Source organism: Podarcis tiliguerta, assembly GCF_965153285.1.
Source record: "Podarcis tiliguerta genome assembly, chromosome: 5".
Taxonomy (NCBI): domain Eukaryota; kingdom Metazoa; phylum Chordata; class Lepidosauria; order Squamata; family Lacertidae; genus Podarcis; species Podarcis tiliguerta.
Window position 1 is genome coordinate 71,762,304 of NC_139538.1, and position 15,155 is coordinate 71,777,458.

General features: G+C 41.2%; 1 protein-coding gene across 4 annotated transcripts in view; it reads right to left on the reverse strand.

Moving 5' to 3' along the window:
• Positions 1-461: 461 nt before the first annotated feature.
• The window catches only part of CABCOCO1 (ciliary associated calcium binding coiled-coil 1), a 52,422-nt gene continuing 37,728 nt past the window's right edge, over positions 462-15,155 (reverse strand). For all 4 annotated transcript variants that reach the window (XM_083440109.1, XM_083440110.1, XM_083440112.1 and 1 more), the window contains exons 6-8: positions 6,286-6,408; positions 5,144-5,278; positions 462-731 (exon numbers count right to left, since the gene is read on the reverse strand). In XM_083440109.1, coding sequence (XP_083296235.1) covers positions 657-731; positions 5,144-5,278; positions 6,286-6,408 — 333 coding nt within the window. In that variant the 3' untranslated portion in view covers positions 462-656. The remainder of the gene's footprint in view (positions 732-5,143; positions 5,279-6,285; positions 6,409-15,155) is intronic.

Below are 15,155 nucleotides of genomic sequence, written 5' to 3' on the forward strand. Positions count from 1 at the left end.
CCTTGTTTGTACCTCCCAGACTAGTACAAACACTGGAACTTAACTATCCTTCAGATTTATCTGAATTTTATAATAGGGTCCTTGTCTCAAAAAACAATTCTAAAAAATGCATATTTTATAATAAAAAATGGTTAGAAATGCACCCAATGACATAAAGTATGGCTTTAAATAACATGTTTTCATTCTTTTTAAAACAGATAAATGAGAAATGGGACAGAATGGATTTATGGCTGGCTACATGCAAAACTTACATGGGCCTGAAACAGACCGATCAATCCATCCCTAAGGGATGACGTAACTATTCTAGGTAAGAGGCTGCTTGTTTATGATCCCCCGAAAGGTTACAATATTTTTATGCCCTTGGATGTTCTGAATATCTTCCACCAACACACATATAGGGGGAAATTTCACAACCCTGATGACTCTCTGATACAAACAAACAAACAAACACAACCTTCAACAGAGGAAAATTAAAGTTTAATTTTATTTATCTTTTCATAGAACACTCAAATAATATAAAAATAGATGTGCTATGGTAAAGAACAGCGTCCCAATTATGCTGACTGTAGGTAATAGAAACACATCACAGGGCTTGCTGTCCTGTGTTTTATATAGCAAGTGTAAGACACCACCATCCCTCTGCTTGCTCAGTTCTTTCAGGCCTTCTTCAGCTTGTCTATTCTTGCAGAATAGGCCTCTTGCTGCGTTTGTAGCCTTTCATTAATCTCAGTCTGTAAAGACAATTTTAAAGAAGAAGTAGATGTAACTGAGCTATCAGCTACTGCACATTGTCTTCATGGTTTCACCATAGCAAAGGCAGACATTATTCTTTGGACATCTTCCTGTTTTGCAGATGTTACGATGCCCCAGCCTGTACTTGCACAATACTTTATTTCATTGCTGTGTGCATAGTTCAATGCACTATATATGCTTGTCATGAACAGGAAGTGACAACCATCTCTCAATCCACCCGACCAGTAACCTTGCCTTCTCAGATGAATTTTACCAATAAATCTAAATTGGTGAGAGGAGGTGGAATCCTCTCGCATTTGAGTTATTTTCCATTCTCCCCTCCCTTCACAGCAGATGTTTAATCTTTAGAGCAGATCTATTGCACTTAAGAGTGCATTACTGGAAATGTAATGAAGCAATGTGCACAAGAAGCCAGAACTACTTTACTAGATGTTGCTTGTCTCTCTCAGCTAAAGCTCCACTGCAAATGAACATCATACAAACAAGCATCAGAATGCTTGGATTTCGTTGCAGTATTCAGAACAATGTCACGAGGATGGCAACAAATATTCCTTGACAGTGATAATATGTTTCCTGCAACTTTCATTTTGTTTTGTTTCTGCAACTTTGTATAAATGCTGGCCTTGGAATTTATGTAGCCTTTTAAATAGGTGGATGTGTGTATCTCTTTTGTAGGAAATGTATACTTTTGTGCATCCTGTAATTTCCTGTTTTTGTGGAGGGAAGATGGTTGACAAAAGCAGCCCCCAAAGCGACAGAATACAACAGAAAAAGAATAGTTTTCTCTCTCTGCTACTTTAGACTTAGTTTAAATGCATCTAAGAGTTACCGGTAATACCAAATTCTCTGCTGAATTCAAAATGATGTTGTTGAAGTCTTGGTGACCTGGAACAGAATTTAGCTCAAAAATCACTTTGTGAAAGAGAACTAGTAGGCAATGTTTTAAATATGGCACAGGCATATTGTGGCTCATTTTAGCCAATTTCTGGTGGAAGGCCTCATGTATAATGGTTGCTGAGATTCTGACAAAAATGACGGACGAAAAAGGACCTTGTACTTACCCAGTTAAATACTTCTCATGTCTCTGAACATGAGTGCATAAGAACAGAATAATTTAACACAGATTAGTTATGCCTTCACTGTTAAGAGATCCTCAGGGTGCTCTTCTGATATTTAAGTTTGAAGCCCCATTGGTGGCCCCTAGGGATCCTAGTTAAAACCACACAGTATTTTTATAAGCCAAATTTGAAACGATTTGTTTCAGAGACAGTTTTAATAGCGAACCTCAACAAAAGATGTAAACTAGGTTGTGAAATTGTTTTAATCGTTGGCTTTATGGATTGTGTAATGTTTGCATCCTGCTCTGGGTCCCTTTTTGGTGGCAGAAGATGCATCTTAAATAAAATGAATACAGATTAGAATCATATCATGTTCCTCATACGTGGCCCAGATTGATAAAATCCTCCAGAATAAAAAAGGAAGGAAGGGAGTGGGGGAGTTAGACAGTGGAACATAAAGACAAAAGGGCACCTTGAATTTGCCCCTAAGATGACATCCAAAATCCCTGAGGCTTGATGAGTATCCTCCTTGATTTTGACAGGAGGGTTATCTGTTCAATCGGACAAAGACCCACTACAATGAAATGGTTCACGGCTATAGACAACAATACAGATGGATTTCCAGAGATTCATTTTTATAGCGATCACAGGATGAACTTCTCCTTCTCCTTATCGTATGTGGGGATGCTGAGCAAGACAGCAGCTCCAGAAACAGGGCAAAAAGCAAATGGCTCACACAGGATGAAGAGAGCAGGGAGAAGGGAAGATGAGAAAAGAGCTATAGCTGGGCCATAGAAGCAGAGAGTCTTTCACTTAACTTTTTTAAAATACTGCAATCCTATGCATGGCTAAGCACCACTGAGTTCAATGCTACCATTCCCCAGTAAGTGCAAACAGGATAGCAGCTTAATTGTTCCAAGTCTAAAACTCGTTCCAAAAAGATATGAAGCCTCGTGAGAAACAAGGCAGGGGTGGGGGCGAAGAGAGAGAGAGAGAGAGAGAGAGAGAGAGAGAGAGAAAGACAGTCCTTGTATTGGGATTAAACCACAAGATATTCAAGTAATGGCAGGCACTAGATAGATACACATCAAAATAACCAAATCTTATTTTGCCCACTGACACATTTTTGCAAATTGCTGACATGCAAATAAAAATACCTACATTGCTTTATTTTAAATGTAACTTTTGGGGGGCTGTCTGACTTTTCACAATAGTGCCGGGGGCAGAAGATGGAGAGGAAGGGAGAAAGAAGAGGCCCATCTGAAAGGCATGTGTTTATAGTGATTTTATTAAGTACCCCTGATTTGCGTTAGAGGGAACTGTTGGTGGCAAGTCCACTGAAGAGAACTGTGTTTCTTCTATACAATTATTGAAAAAGAGGACAAACATGTGAGGTTAGCTTGACTGTCCTTCAACTGCTTTCTAGTGCTGCATGAGAGGGCAAGAATGCAAATGTCTTTATATGACACAGTAGACTTACAAACCAAGGAAGTCATATGATGGTTATTCCTGAAGCTGAATATGCAGACTCTCGCAGAATGGTACTATCTAACCTAGACCTACACACCTTACAATGTACAGTGGTGCCCCGCAAGACGAATGCCTCGCAAGACGGAAAACCCGCAAGACAAAAGGGTTTTCCGTCTGCAGAGGCGCTTCGCAAGACGAATTTCCCTATGGGCTTGCTTTGCAAGACGAAAAATGACGAAAAAATTTGAATTTCCCCCCCGCTCCAAAACCCCTTATTTTGAATCGCTAAGCTGCTAAAAGCATTTTAGCAGCAAAACTGCTAATCTCCCAAGCGTTAAAAAGCCGTTTTTAGCCCTTAAAATGTCAATAGCGCTAATAGCGCTACTCCGTCAATGGGCTTGCTTCGCAAGACGAAAAAACCGCAAGACGAAAAGACCCGCGGAACGGATTCTTTTCGTCTTGCGAGGCACCACTGTATCATGTTGGATGCTGCCTGCTACCTATGGAGGGCACTTCTCCATATATAGTCTTTTCTGCTTTTCCTGCCCAGCTAGGACAAAAAAATAGCAGTGGGTGAGCTGTTGTGTACTTGGCAGGCCACAACACATGGCTGGTGGGGTTTGTTAAAGCTTTGTAGGTCCTACTCTGCGCAGTCCTGATTTGCCTTGTTCTTCTGTCCTTGCATCTGCCAAACAATAAACTAACGACTGAAACAAACCACACACCAACCTTTAGTCCTGTTTATTTTCTATATTGGAAAATTGTATGCTGCTGCACGAAACACACTTTTCACCCTATGCATTATTATCTAGCATTCCACTCCAGCCCTTTCTTCTGAAATTGCTATTCTTTGTTCACTTACTTTTTGTAGAGAATCCAGGGGACACCAATGCCAAATCCTCGCTGTTATGTATTGTCCTCCGGCATATTTTACGATTTGTAACTTTTGAAAACGTTTTTAGCAATAAAACGCAACTGCAGCACCAGCCTGCCCACTGGGGACAGACAAAGCACTATTCCAGCTTTCCTGAGTTCCTGTGCCTTTAATTAAAGGTTTCAAGCTTGCAGGACCTGCCTGTTGTGTCACTTCCTGTTGATCGCAGCTAGGGATTAGTGATTAACAGGCTCTTAATGGCCCTGGGAAATGCCTATCTTTAATTGCTCCATTTTCAGTTTCTGTTTCCATGCAGAGTATTATCTGAAGGCTTTAATTACTGAGTTTCTCGTGTTAATTTTTTCTTTTCATGTTTAATAGTGAAATGGCATTATTATTTTTTTAAAAAATGCAGGTCAACAAGTCACTAAAACTCTGCCTATGGCATGAACAGGGACTGATATTGGAGCAATTAAGAGACTAATCCCCAGGAGCCATCAGCATGAAACAATAAAAAGGCCAAATCCTGCAGGCAGAAACTTTTAACTAATGTTAGAAAGTGTCTCTGATGAATGTGGCTAACTTGTGGGGAAGCGTTATACAAGGATCATAATACAGGACCTCTATTTTAATTCTGCTTCCAGCTAATTATGGAAAAGAAACGTCCTAGCAATCCAAAAGGGCTTCAGTGCAGAAGCAATTCCAAATAATTTAGGGATTGCTTGGATTACAGAAATAGTATATTTCTAAGGTCAATGGGCAGGGACTAAAAAATATGAACAAAAATGCTTTGGTTTTGGAATGGACTTCCAGAACGGATTAAGTCTGAGAACCAAGGTACCACTGTATTGTACTTGAGTCTATAATAAGCTGTGTGCAGGATCTTGCATCAATGCACATTTCTATATGCATCATGCACACAGAATAAAAGCAACAAAGAATCTTGTGGCACCCTGAAGACTAACACGTGCCACCCCTCCGGAAATACCTGAATACCGCTGAGCATTTCACCGGTGATCTGGCCCAGTACCATCTGAACATCCTCGATGGTGTAACCTGTCAAAGGATCCACAACGGTTTCGGCTTCAGCCTCCTCTTCCAGAGGAACGCCTCCCTCCATTTCCTAACAGGGTGGAAGGAAATCTTAGATGAAAGGTGTTCGTTTCGGCACTATATGCAAAAGCAGCATTACTGACAGTATTGGCGTAATAGAGGTAACTTGGGAGGTTCTTTTGGCCTAGCCAGTGGATGGAAGGCTGTCACGTTACTTAATAAACTGAGCAGAAGAGCAGAGCCTCAAAGCTAGCAAGTGCCTTACTACCAGCTGGTATAGTAGATGCAGAGCTCACCAGCTATTTTGGGCCCATGGGCTTCTACAAACCAGAGAAATTGTGATGAGCACCATCACACGCCACCTTTTCTATTATCTACCAGGGTTTTTGTGTGTGTGTGTGCAGTTGGACACAAAATGTGCAGCTGAGGATCTTAGCCGTGTCCCTGTAAATTGGTGACCCTGCAAAGCATTTGATCCCATCCTGCAAAATTATGGCGCGCACGAACTCAACGAACGCAGTGCCCAACATTTCATCAATGAAAACAGATTTATTTGCAGTACTGCTTTCTTAGAGGAGTGCCATAAACACAACCCAAAAGCAGAATACTACTTCCAAGGCTGATTTCAGATGGAGGGGGGGACTCTGTGGGTGCTGGGTTTCCATGGGAACCACACTGGGGACCTCTGTAACAGAGGAAACAAATTCTCATCTTGAAGTGGGTGTAAGTATAAACTGCATTTAATTATGTCTACTTCTGCAGAGGAAGTAAAATATATGCAACACACCAGCTCGCCCTGAGTTTTTTTGGATAGCTCAGTTGATTAGAACATGGTGCTGGTAACACCAAGATTGCAGGTTTGATCCTCATAAAGGGACTGCTGCATATTCCTGCATTGCAGGAGGTTGGACTAGACGATCCTCAAGGTCCTTCCAGTTCTATAATTCTATGCTTCTGTGTTAGAAAACCAGCAAAAATTCTCTGGCGGCAGTTCCCAAACTCCTCACCCTGATGGATAATTAAGGAGCATATCATTTCCTTAACCAAGATAGTTTTAATAGGAAAATTCTCCTTTACCTTAGTTGCATCCTCTTCACCTGGGGTCTGTGCTATAAATTTGGAATATATATCGTTCGCCAAACCTTCTTCCAAAGGAGCAGGGAAAGGGCTATCAGCGGGCTTGACCAGTTCTACAACATTCTGTTTGGAAAACAAAACGAAAAAGCTTATACAACAAAGATGTATTTAATGCTCATAATACGCTGATGGGTTTTTCAACACACTTTAGGCTGTTAACCAAAAACACTTTTTGTTACTCTCCCAAGTACTCTGAACTGGGCAGTTTCCTGTCATCCTTTCCGGATCTGTATTTAATTTCTAGTCGTATGTTTTTTCCAGGGGTCCTCCTTAAAGCTGAAAAAGCATTCATCTGTCAGCAGATGCTGAATTCTGTTCAATTACTTAGCATGGAATATTACACCATTAGAAGGACCTGTGATTATGGATATCACTACAGTTTAATATATATACATTATAGAAAAGGACTGCCCTTATCAGGGCATAGTTTTATTAGTTTATAAAAGAGTGGTTTTCAATTCCCGGTCTGCAGAATGATGCTAGAGCCCAAACTGCTGGCGTGCAGTACATAAACCAACACAACTTTTTTGCTACTACTGTGCTGCTTTTGTAGCACCAGATAGTTGCCCTTTCATTGCCAGGCCAGTGATTTGTGGCCGACAATCTTTTCCTGTACACGGAAGGAAGATTAAAAAAAAAATAAAGGAAAAAAGAAAACCTGAAAGATTCTCTCCTGTAAAGCAAAGAGAAGCTGACTAGCTATAAGGGCGAAAAAACAGCCTTTCCAATCACTTGCTGCTGGGCTGGAAAAAGCTGGCTAGACAAGGGTCCCCAATGTGGTGCTTTGGGGGTCTCAGGCTCCTAGCCCCCCAATTCTTTTTTATATTGGGGGCTTGAGACTGTTGGATGGGTAGGATTGCATTTTTGGTGTGTTTGTGCAACTGGCCTACTTTATTTTCTTATGTTTCGTTTGGGGAGTTTGTGCAGTGTTTTGCCTGCTGTTTGCAGGGAGGGGGTTCTGAGCACTCCCAATTTTTCTTTTGCGAAATGGGCATTTCGTGGTGCCCATGGCAGTTTCTTAAGTTTTCAGATCTGCTCCTAGGATCAAAAGGGTTGGGACTCCCAGGCTATATTACTGAATGCCTTTACGACGCACTACAAATGCATTACTGGCCATTCAGAATTTCAAAATTATTCAAGCCTTAGCCATTAAGATGTTTGCATGTATACACATGTCTTTACAGTGACCTGTATACCTACAGTGTCTCTCCCTGCATTTTCTCTGCTGCTGTCGCCCTTTCAAACAGCCAATTATACTGACATTATCCCAGAACTAGCTGCTTTTGTGAGTCACAACAGCCCTAACATTTAGACAATAGCTTTCTTAAAAAATGCAACTGCAAACAGAGAATTAAAATGAAGTATTTTCTTTAGTAACAGAGGTTTTTGAGCTGAACTATGCTTTGAAGCCAGAATGTAGTGATCTAAAAAGCGTTATTTGGCTCAGTCCTTCCTAAATTTTGCATTCTTAACAAGTCCAGGGGAAAATCAGAATGAATGAATTGTGAAGAGAGCCCAGAGCCAAATGTATTTAAATGAATCCTTCTGATGCAATACTTTCCTTTAAAAAAATACAATTAAGCCTTTGTGTTTCTTTTAAACAAAACCTCATGTATACGATTACCAATGATTATGCAGTAAAATCTATTTAAAAATAGAGGAGACAAGGTCAGCACTATAATCCTCTTTTTAAAGTTGCAATTTTTCCAAGGAAAAAATTTACAGCTTTCTTAAGAATGTAGAATAAAGGCGTTTTGCTTCCACAGGCTTCAAGGGAATTAGGTCCACAAATGAATTTAAATTTTAAAAAACCGGATTGTTATTTTTTCTAAGTTACAAAACATTTACATTTTCTTAGAATGTTTTTCACTTCCCTATGCAATGTGTCATCTTTGAATTACAAAAAAGTTTTAAAAGAATAAAGTAGTGATTATGCAAACCTATGTCTTGCAACGATTTGGCATTCTACAAAGTCAGATCCTTAGCAGTTTGGCTGCAGCAATGCAAAACGATTTTGAACCAGGACTCTATAAGGCACTCTGGCTAGGCACATATTAATGGCTTGAAACATGGTGAGGTAGCCCCTGCAGCCCAAGACACTTTTTATAGTGCTATATGGACCAGAGAGGGGGCAGGGATGTCTTCACCCGATGCCCCAAACATGATTTGTTTGACACGCTGAACTTCACTACGGCTGTTAACTGCGCATGCGCACTGGCTGCCTAAAATGTGCTTAATTGAGGCTTCTGTTTTCTAATTGGATGAAAGCTGCTTTGAAGGAAAGTCCATCAAACAAGAGTGTTTCTCATCACCATCATCTCAATTTATTACCCACCTGTTACCTTGAGGTAGGCTATGAAAACCGCATGAAGAACGCTGTGTGTGCAACCCAACTTTTCTAGAAGTGCCCTCCCTCGTCATGTACCGTATTTTTCGCTCTATAAAGACGCACTTTTCCCCTCCTAAAAAGTAAGGGGAAATGTGTGTGCGTCTTATGGAGCAAATGCAGGCGGGAGGCTCTGCTCAGCGTTCCCTTTAAAGAGCCGTGTGCAGCGTGTGTGTGGCTCTTGGGGGCTTTTCCTCGAGGAGTGAGAAGGGCTGCCCTTCTCCCTGCTTGGGGAAAAGCCCCCAAGAGCCGCACACACATTCCGTGCGCTCTTTAAATGGAGCGCGGCTCTTGGGGGAGCCTTAGCAGTGCGCAGGCTCTTCCCGGCAGGGGATGAAGGCTCCCCTTGCCAGGGAGAGGCTGCACGTGGCTATCCCATAAGCCAGGACAGCCAGTGGGATCGCTGCGCTGTGATCCCACTAGCTGTCCTGGCTTCTGGGATTCAAAATTTTGTTTTTCTTGTTTTCCTCTTCCAAAAACTAGGTGCATCCTATGGTCTTATAGGTGCGTCTTATAGAGCGAAAATACGGTACCTGTCAACCCACCCCTGAAATCTGGGAAACCTCTGAAGAACCTTTCAAAGCAGAACAGCAGTCGAGTTGCTGCCGAGAACCTTGGCGTGTGCCTAAAGTGGGTTCTTTAGCGTGCAGCCTTGCAGTCTAAAAGTTAGCCTCCAAATATGCTTTCAATTTTCATTGGGGGGGGGGGAATAGGAAGTGGTACAACAGATCCACTTCCCACCATGTGTTTGCCATATGCTGTTTGTGGTTGACGTCCAGGAGCTTTGCTTTTTTTTTAAAAAAAGTGTGCAAGACGGCAACATTAAAACGGCATAAATAATAACAAATATTCTGGAGAACGAATGGAAAGGGGTTGCTAAGAAGGCCTAAGGAATGAGTTGCGCAGATGTGGTAGTTATTGCAAAATTAACATTGTGCAATCTACCAGTATAAAACTCCACGTCCCCCCAGATGCTTTGCTACTTAAGTTCTCTTAATATGAAAATTATTGCACCGTTTATCTATGCATAAGGTACAGTTACTGCTGTATAAATGGAGAGCTGATTGGTGGAAAAACATTTAATATTATACAAATGGCTCCATAGCATTAGCCACGGCACAGAATGCCTGCTCATGTAATATTACAGAGATGAAAGTCAGCTATTTATTTGTGACAGTTAACTCCAACCGCAGGAGACTCCAGCAGCATTTTTCTTTGCAGAAGAAGAAAAAGCTACCTATTCTACTTAAGCAATAACTGGAAATGAGGAGTGAGAGCAAGGGCAGAATGTTTTACTAATATGCCTCCAGAAAATCAGAACCTATCATCTAATACTGCTTAATTTTTCTTTAAAAAGAGTGGATATTTGCAGCACAAGCTCCCCTCATTCCTCTGTCCTCAATCCCCCCACCCACGTTTACATCCATATTGTGAACACGTTATTAATGAAATGTTCAAACAGCAGGGATGACATTAAAACCGTGGTGATAAAATCTAGCCATACCTCTCCAAATATTTAATCACATTTTAGGAGTTATATCCTTGTCTTAGAGTTTGGGCCAAACCGGAATCACACTGAATTTCTATTCCTCCTCTCTTTTTTTGCTTGCCATGTCCACAAAATTCCCTACCACATATGGGACACAAACATACCATAGGCATATCCAAACATGTTTCATTTCTCAGAACTAACACAGGCAAGCTTGTAAACTGAATCACTTAGCTAAGTTAAGGAAGCCTAAAGCTCACTCAATACTCTCATCTTTAGCTGTGCATTTCAGGTTTGGGGAATAAAAAGAGCACACATTAGATGTGCCTGTGCTTGTTTAACTGAAGAGTAAAGTGCTATGACTAATAGGTTACAAAGGAGTTGTTTGTGTAATATTAAAATCTGCTCTTGTTCTGCAGACAGAAAGCATGTTATTCCCTGAATTGAACTGTATCTTAGATTCATGTCCAAATTTTGCCTCCTATCGATTGACTCCAGATGGTACTCCTTGGCTGAGGTCCAAATAATTGCATAACTTGAGCCTTCCAAACACATCGCCTTCATGTTTTGAAGCTGCTTTCAAAACAGTGAAAGCTAGAAACTTGTTAAAAGGGAAAATGAGATCTCCAGGACTTAGGTGATAGCTTGTGAGGCCACAAAAAATATGACTGAGCCATGTTTTGTATTGATTAAAAAAAACATTTTTATAGGGCCTTTCAAAGCAAAAGCAGTACAAAAATATTTTTAATAAGGCAGTTTGCAAGTAAAAGCCACAAAACAATAAAAACATCAAACACTATTAATTAAAAGAACAGGCCAAAACCTTCTTATTTCAATATTAAAAAAATATCAGCCAAAGTTAAAACTACAGTTCATAAAATGTAGATGGGCAGCATTATTCAATTAAAAACAGAATAAAGTATCCAGGTCTTTAGGGTTCATTTAAAAACAGAGATTGAGGCACGGGACCAAACTATCCAAAATGTATAAAACGAGATCTAACACTTGCTGGAGGTGTAAACAGGCAAAAGGGACACTGCTTCACATGTGGTGGGGTTGCCTGGGAACCTGATGGACACATCTGGAAGACACCGTCCCCTTCATCCAGCTGTGGGGCCTATGGGCCATCTGTTATTCCTCCTGGGATGGTGTTTTATATACAGTGCACCCTGGCTTTCCCTGTCCTTCCAATAAATATGAAAATATCTGCATAAAGCTACTTTACAAGTATGAAGCATATATTGGACAGCAAAACATTTTAATGGCAGAATTATACTGACAATCTAGGAAGCTGTGCATCACTTTAGCAGCAACTTGGCCTCAAGGACATGAGATTCAACTGAAACGCAGTAATCTATACTAATGAATATCAACATGGAATTTTTAAGTGATGTTTAGCAGCAGCACAATGCTTTATGGTTTCAGCTCCTCTACATTTAATCCACAAATTGCTGACAGAAAACACACAAATATTTCCCGTTAGATTCAAGCTATTAAACAGTTTTGAAACACTCTCCCGCAGGTCAACATAGATAATTTTCTTGTTACACCAATGAATGCTGCTGATTTGTCTACTTAGTCAACCAGTCAGAGTACTATTGGCAGAAAACAACCAATTCCCATCTACATATTGACACCTCAGTTTTTAAAAAATGCATGACGCAACATAAAATAAGGTCCAAATAACTGAGATACGTCAGTTATCAGTTCCCTCCTGACTTATCAAATTTCACAACCCTTATCCCATGTAGATCAACACCATGGCTGCCTTATGCTAGCGTTTTTCATCTCACTTCCCCCTGAAGAATATTCTACCTTCTAGGGCCTCCCAATCCAGCATCAGCCATATGCTCTACAGGTGAGCATGCAGGGATCTCTGCAAGAGGCATACGTGCTAATCTCAGCACTGGCAGCTGATGTGGAATAAAGCAAAATCTCTGACCAGGCACATGTAGCCATAAAAAGATGGAGGCCACAAGTATTTTTTCCTTTTTTAAAAACACAATAAAAAAGGTAAAGGGACCCCTGACCATTAGGTCCAGTCGTGGCCGACTCTGGGGTTGTGGCGCTCATCTCGCTTTATTGGCTGAGGGAGCCAGAAAGTAAACACAGAGAAGCGAGTACTTCATTAGAGTGCCCAATGACTGGCTGTCAAGTATAACAAAGCACTCCCCAAGGAGCAGAAAACAGACTGGACCCCAATCCAGATAAACCAGCCCCCTCCACAATACTAGATGGGATGTTGGTAGGAGGGGGACAGACTGACAAGTTGTAGATTTTTGTTGCGGGAGAACAGAACGGCAAACTAACTTTCTGAAAATAGGGCCACCTGCCCCTTCCCAGGGAACTCTGGGAATTGTAGCTCTGTGATGAGAATAAGGATCTCCTAAAAACTCTTGGCACCTATAACCAAGGATATTTTGCAAGGGGGGTGGGCAGGGAGCTATGGCTGTTTAATTGGTATCATACTGCTTTAAATGTACAGCGCCGAGGTAGCCTAAATGACTAACAGTGTGAAAAAATACTTAGTGTTGCCCTACAATACTCTATAAAACACATCTTTCTCTATCACCCCGTGTTTCAAAAGTCATTTCCAGTTACCTCATATCTCTTTGTGGAAGAGCTGTCACAGAGTGAATGCATCAGAGACAAAATACTGCACAACAGCTAACAGTGTGGAGGCCATTGAAGAATGTGTATCAAAGTTCTTTTGAGTCCTTGCAGGCATATACTAAGGCTGCCAAAACCCAACTCATTTCCAGCTTATGTATGAACCACTTTTTTTTTTTAGTTCAAAGTAACTGGCATTTAAAAATAAACTTGTCTTAATCCAGAAACAGCAGGACATAAAGTTGTTCAAAGATACAAAAACCGTACTAGTTTCTTTTATAAATACTATGCATTTAGTTAAATGTGTGGGTTGTAAGGAGACGTAAAGGCAGTAATGTTGTGTCCTCTGCCATTAGATACAATATACAAAGAGCTTAAGTCTTTTCCACAAAGCGTGCAACTTTCTGTTAAAATAACCATTTATTCTTTGGACTGCAAATTCAATTACAGATTTTATTGGAATCATATTCCGCTGCGGAAACAAGCACACAGAGAACCAAGCGGAAACTCAAGCCGTTTTTAAAAACATTCCCAAACAGGCACGATTGTGTGAACAAATTGGTTGTGATTATTCCTTGCCTGTGAAAAGCAATGTGTTCCAACCTATTTCCATATTTTTAATTAACACCTACTTAAAAATAAACTCGTGCCATAGCTCACTTTAATCATAAAATGGAGGAAACACTAAATTCACTTTATCAGAAAATTGACTAGAGATTGTTTGAGCGACTGTTCGTTTTCATGCCTGCATCATTAGAATTAGGTTATTAGCATGCACTTTCCCTGCTCTGGAATGTTGAAAGTGAAACAGCACCCTTCTAAATGGTCTAAATCCCCACACCTTGTACCTCAAGCTGTGGAGAAGCCAAGTCAATGGCATGAGCAGGACAGGGATTATTTGCCCTAATATCCCCCATCCCATGTGACCTCCTTCCTGCCACTGCATTCCAACGCCTTCTCCTCATTCAAACAAACACTCAGGTGGAGGTGCTCCAGAAGTATCCACACAGCATCCACTGCAGCCCGCACACTCATGGTTCTATCTGGGATGGGGCCATAGCTCAGAGGTACGACATGCTCTCTGCAGGTCCCAGGTTCTACAGTGGCATCTACAGTGATTAGGTGAGGGGGAAAGCTTTAAGGAAGCTTCTTATCACATGAATCAGTGTTCTTCAACTCTGGGCCTGCAGTGTCTGCTGGAATCCCTGATCAATGGCTAAACAAATCTGCCTGGGAATGTTGCCAGGAGTCCCAACAACATCTGGGGAGCCAAGGTTGAAGAACGTTATTCCAAACTTAGGAGAACATAAGTTGTATGTAGTTGCCCTTTCTTTTCTCTTCAACAACATTGTTGTGAGCTAGGTGGGTCTTTTTTAAAAAGCCGTGTTCCAAATTTATACTTATTTTTGGTCCCCAGGGTTGCACAACTAAAGTACATCAACAATGTGTGATGGAGGCTTAGAATATCTATACAGTGGTACCTCGGGTTACATACGCTTCAGGTTACAGACTCTGCTAACCCAGAAATATTACCTCGGATTAAGAACTTTGCTTCAGGATGAGAACAGAAATCGTGCTCCGGCGGCATGGCAGCAGCGGGAGGCCCCATTAGCTAAAGTGGTGCTTCAGGTTAAGAACAGTCTCAGGTTAAGAATGGACCTCCGGAATGAATTAAGTACGTAACCAGAGGTATCACTGTATTCATTTCAGGACTGTTGAGGCACTGAGTTGCTCCTTCCCTGCCCAAATTGGTGGTTAACAATTCAAACTACAGTGGTACCTCGGGTTACATACGCTTCAGGTTACAGACTCCGCTAACCCAGAAATAGTGCTTCAGGTTAAGAACTTTGCTTCAGGATGAGAACAGAAATTGTGCTCCGGCGGCACGGCAGCAGCAGGAGGCCCCATTAGCTAAAGTGGTGCTTCAGGTTAAGAACAGTTTCAGGTTAAGTACGGACCTCCAGAACGTATTAAGTACTTAACCTGAGGTACCACTGTATAGCAAAACTATACAGCCCTGTGCCAGGTTCAATTCTCCCCTCCTGCAATGTATAATGATACTTGGATATAGGTAGCAAGTTTTTCATGTTTCTTACAAACAGGCAATTCCTCTCTGGGACACCTGTAATTGTCACATGCCTTTTAACAGCAGCTTAGAATCTACTTTGATGATGTAGCCCATGCAAGGAAAAAAAGAAAAGAAAAGAAAATATGAAAGTTAACCAAGGTCCTCCTCTCTTTCGACTGATTTCTCACTGTAGCTTTTGGGACTGAACAAGCTGCCCATGATTGATATGTTTATTCCCGCTGTGTCTCTTATCCCCT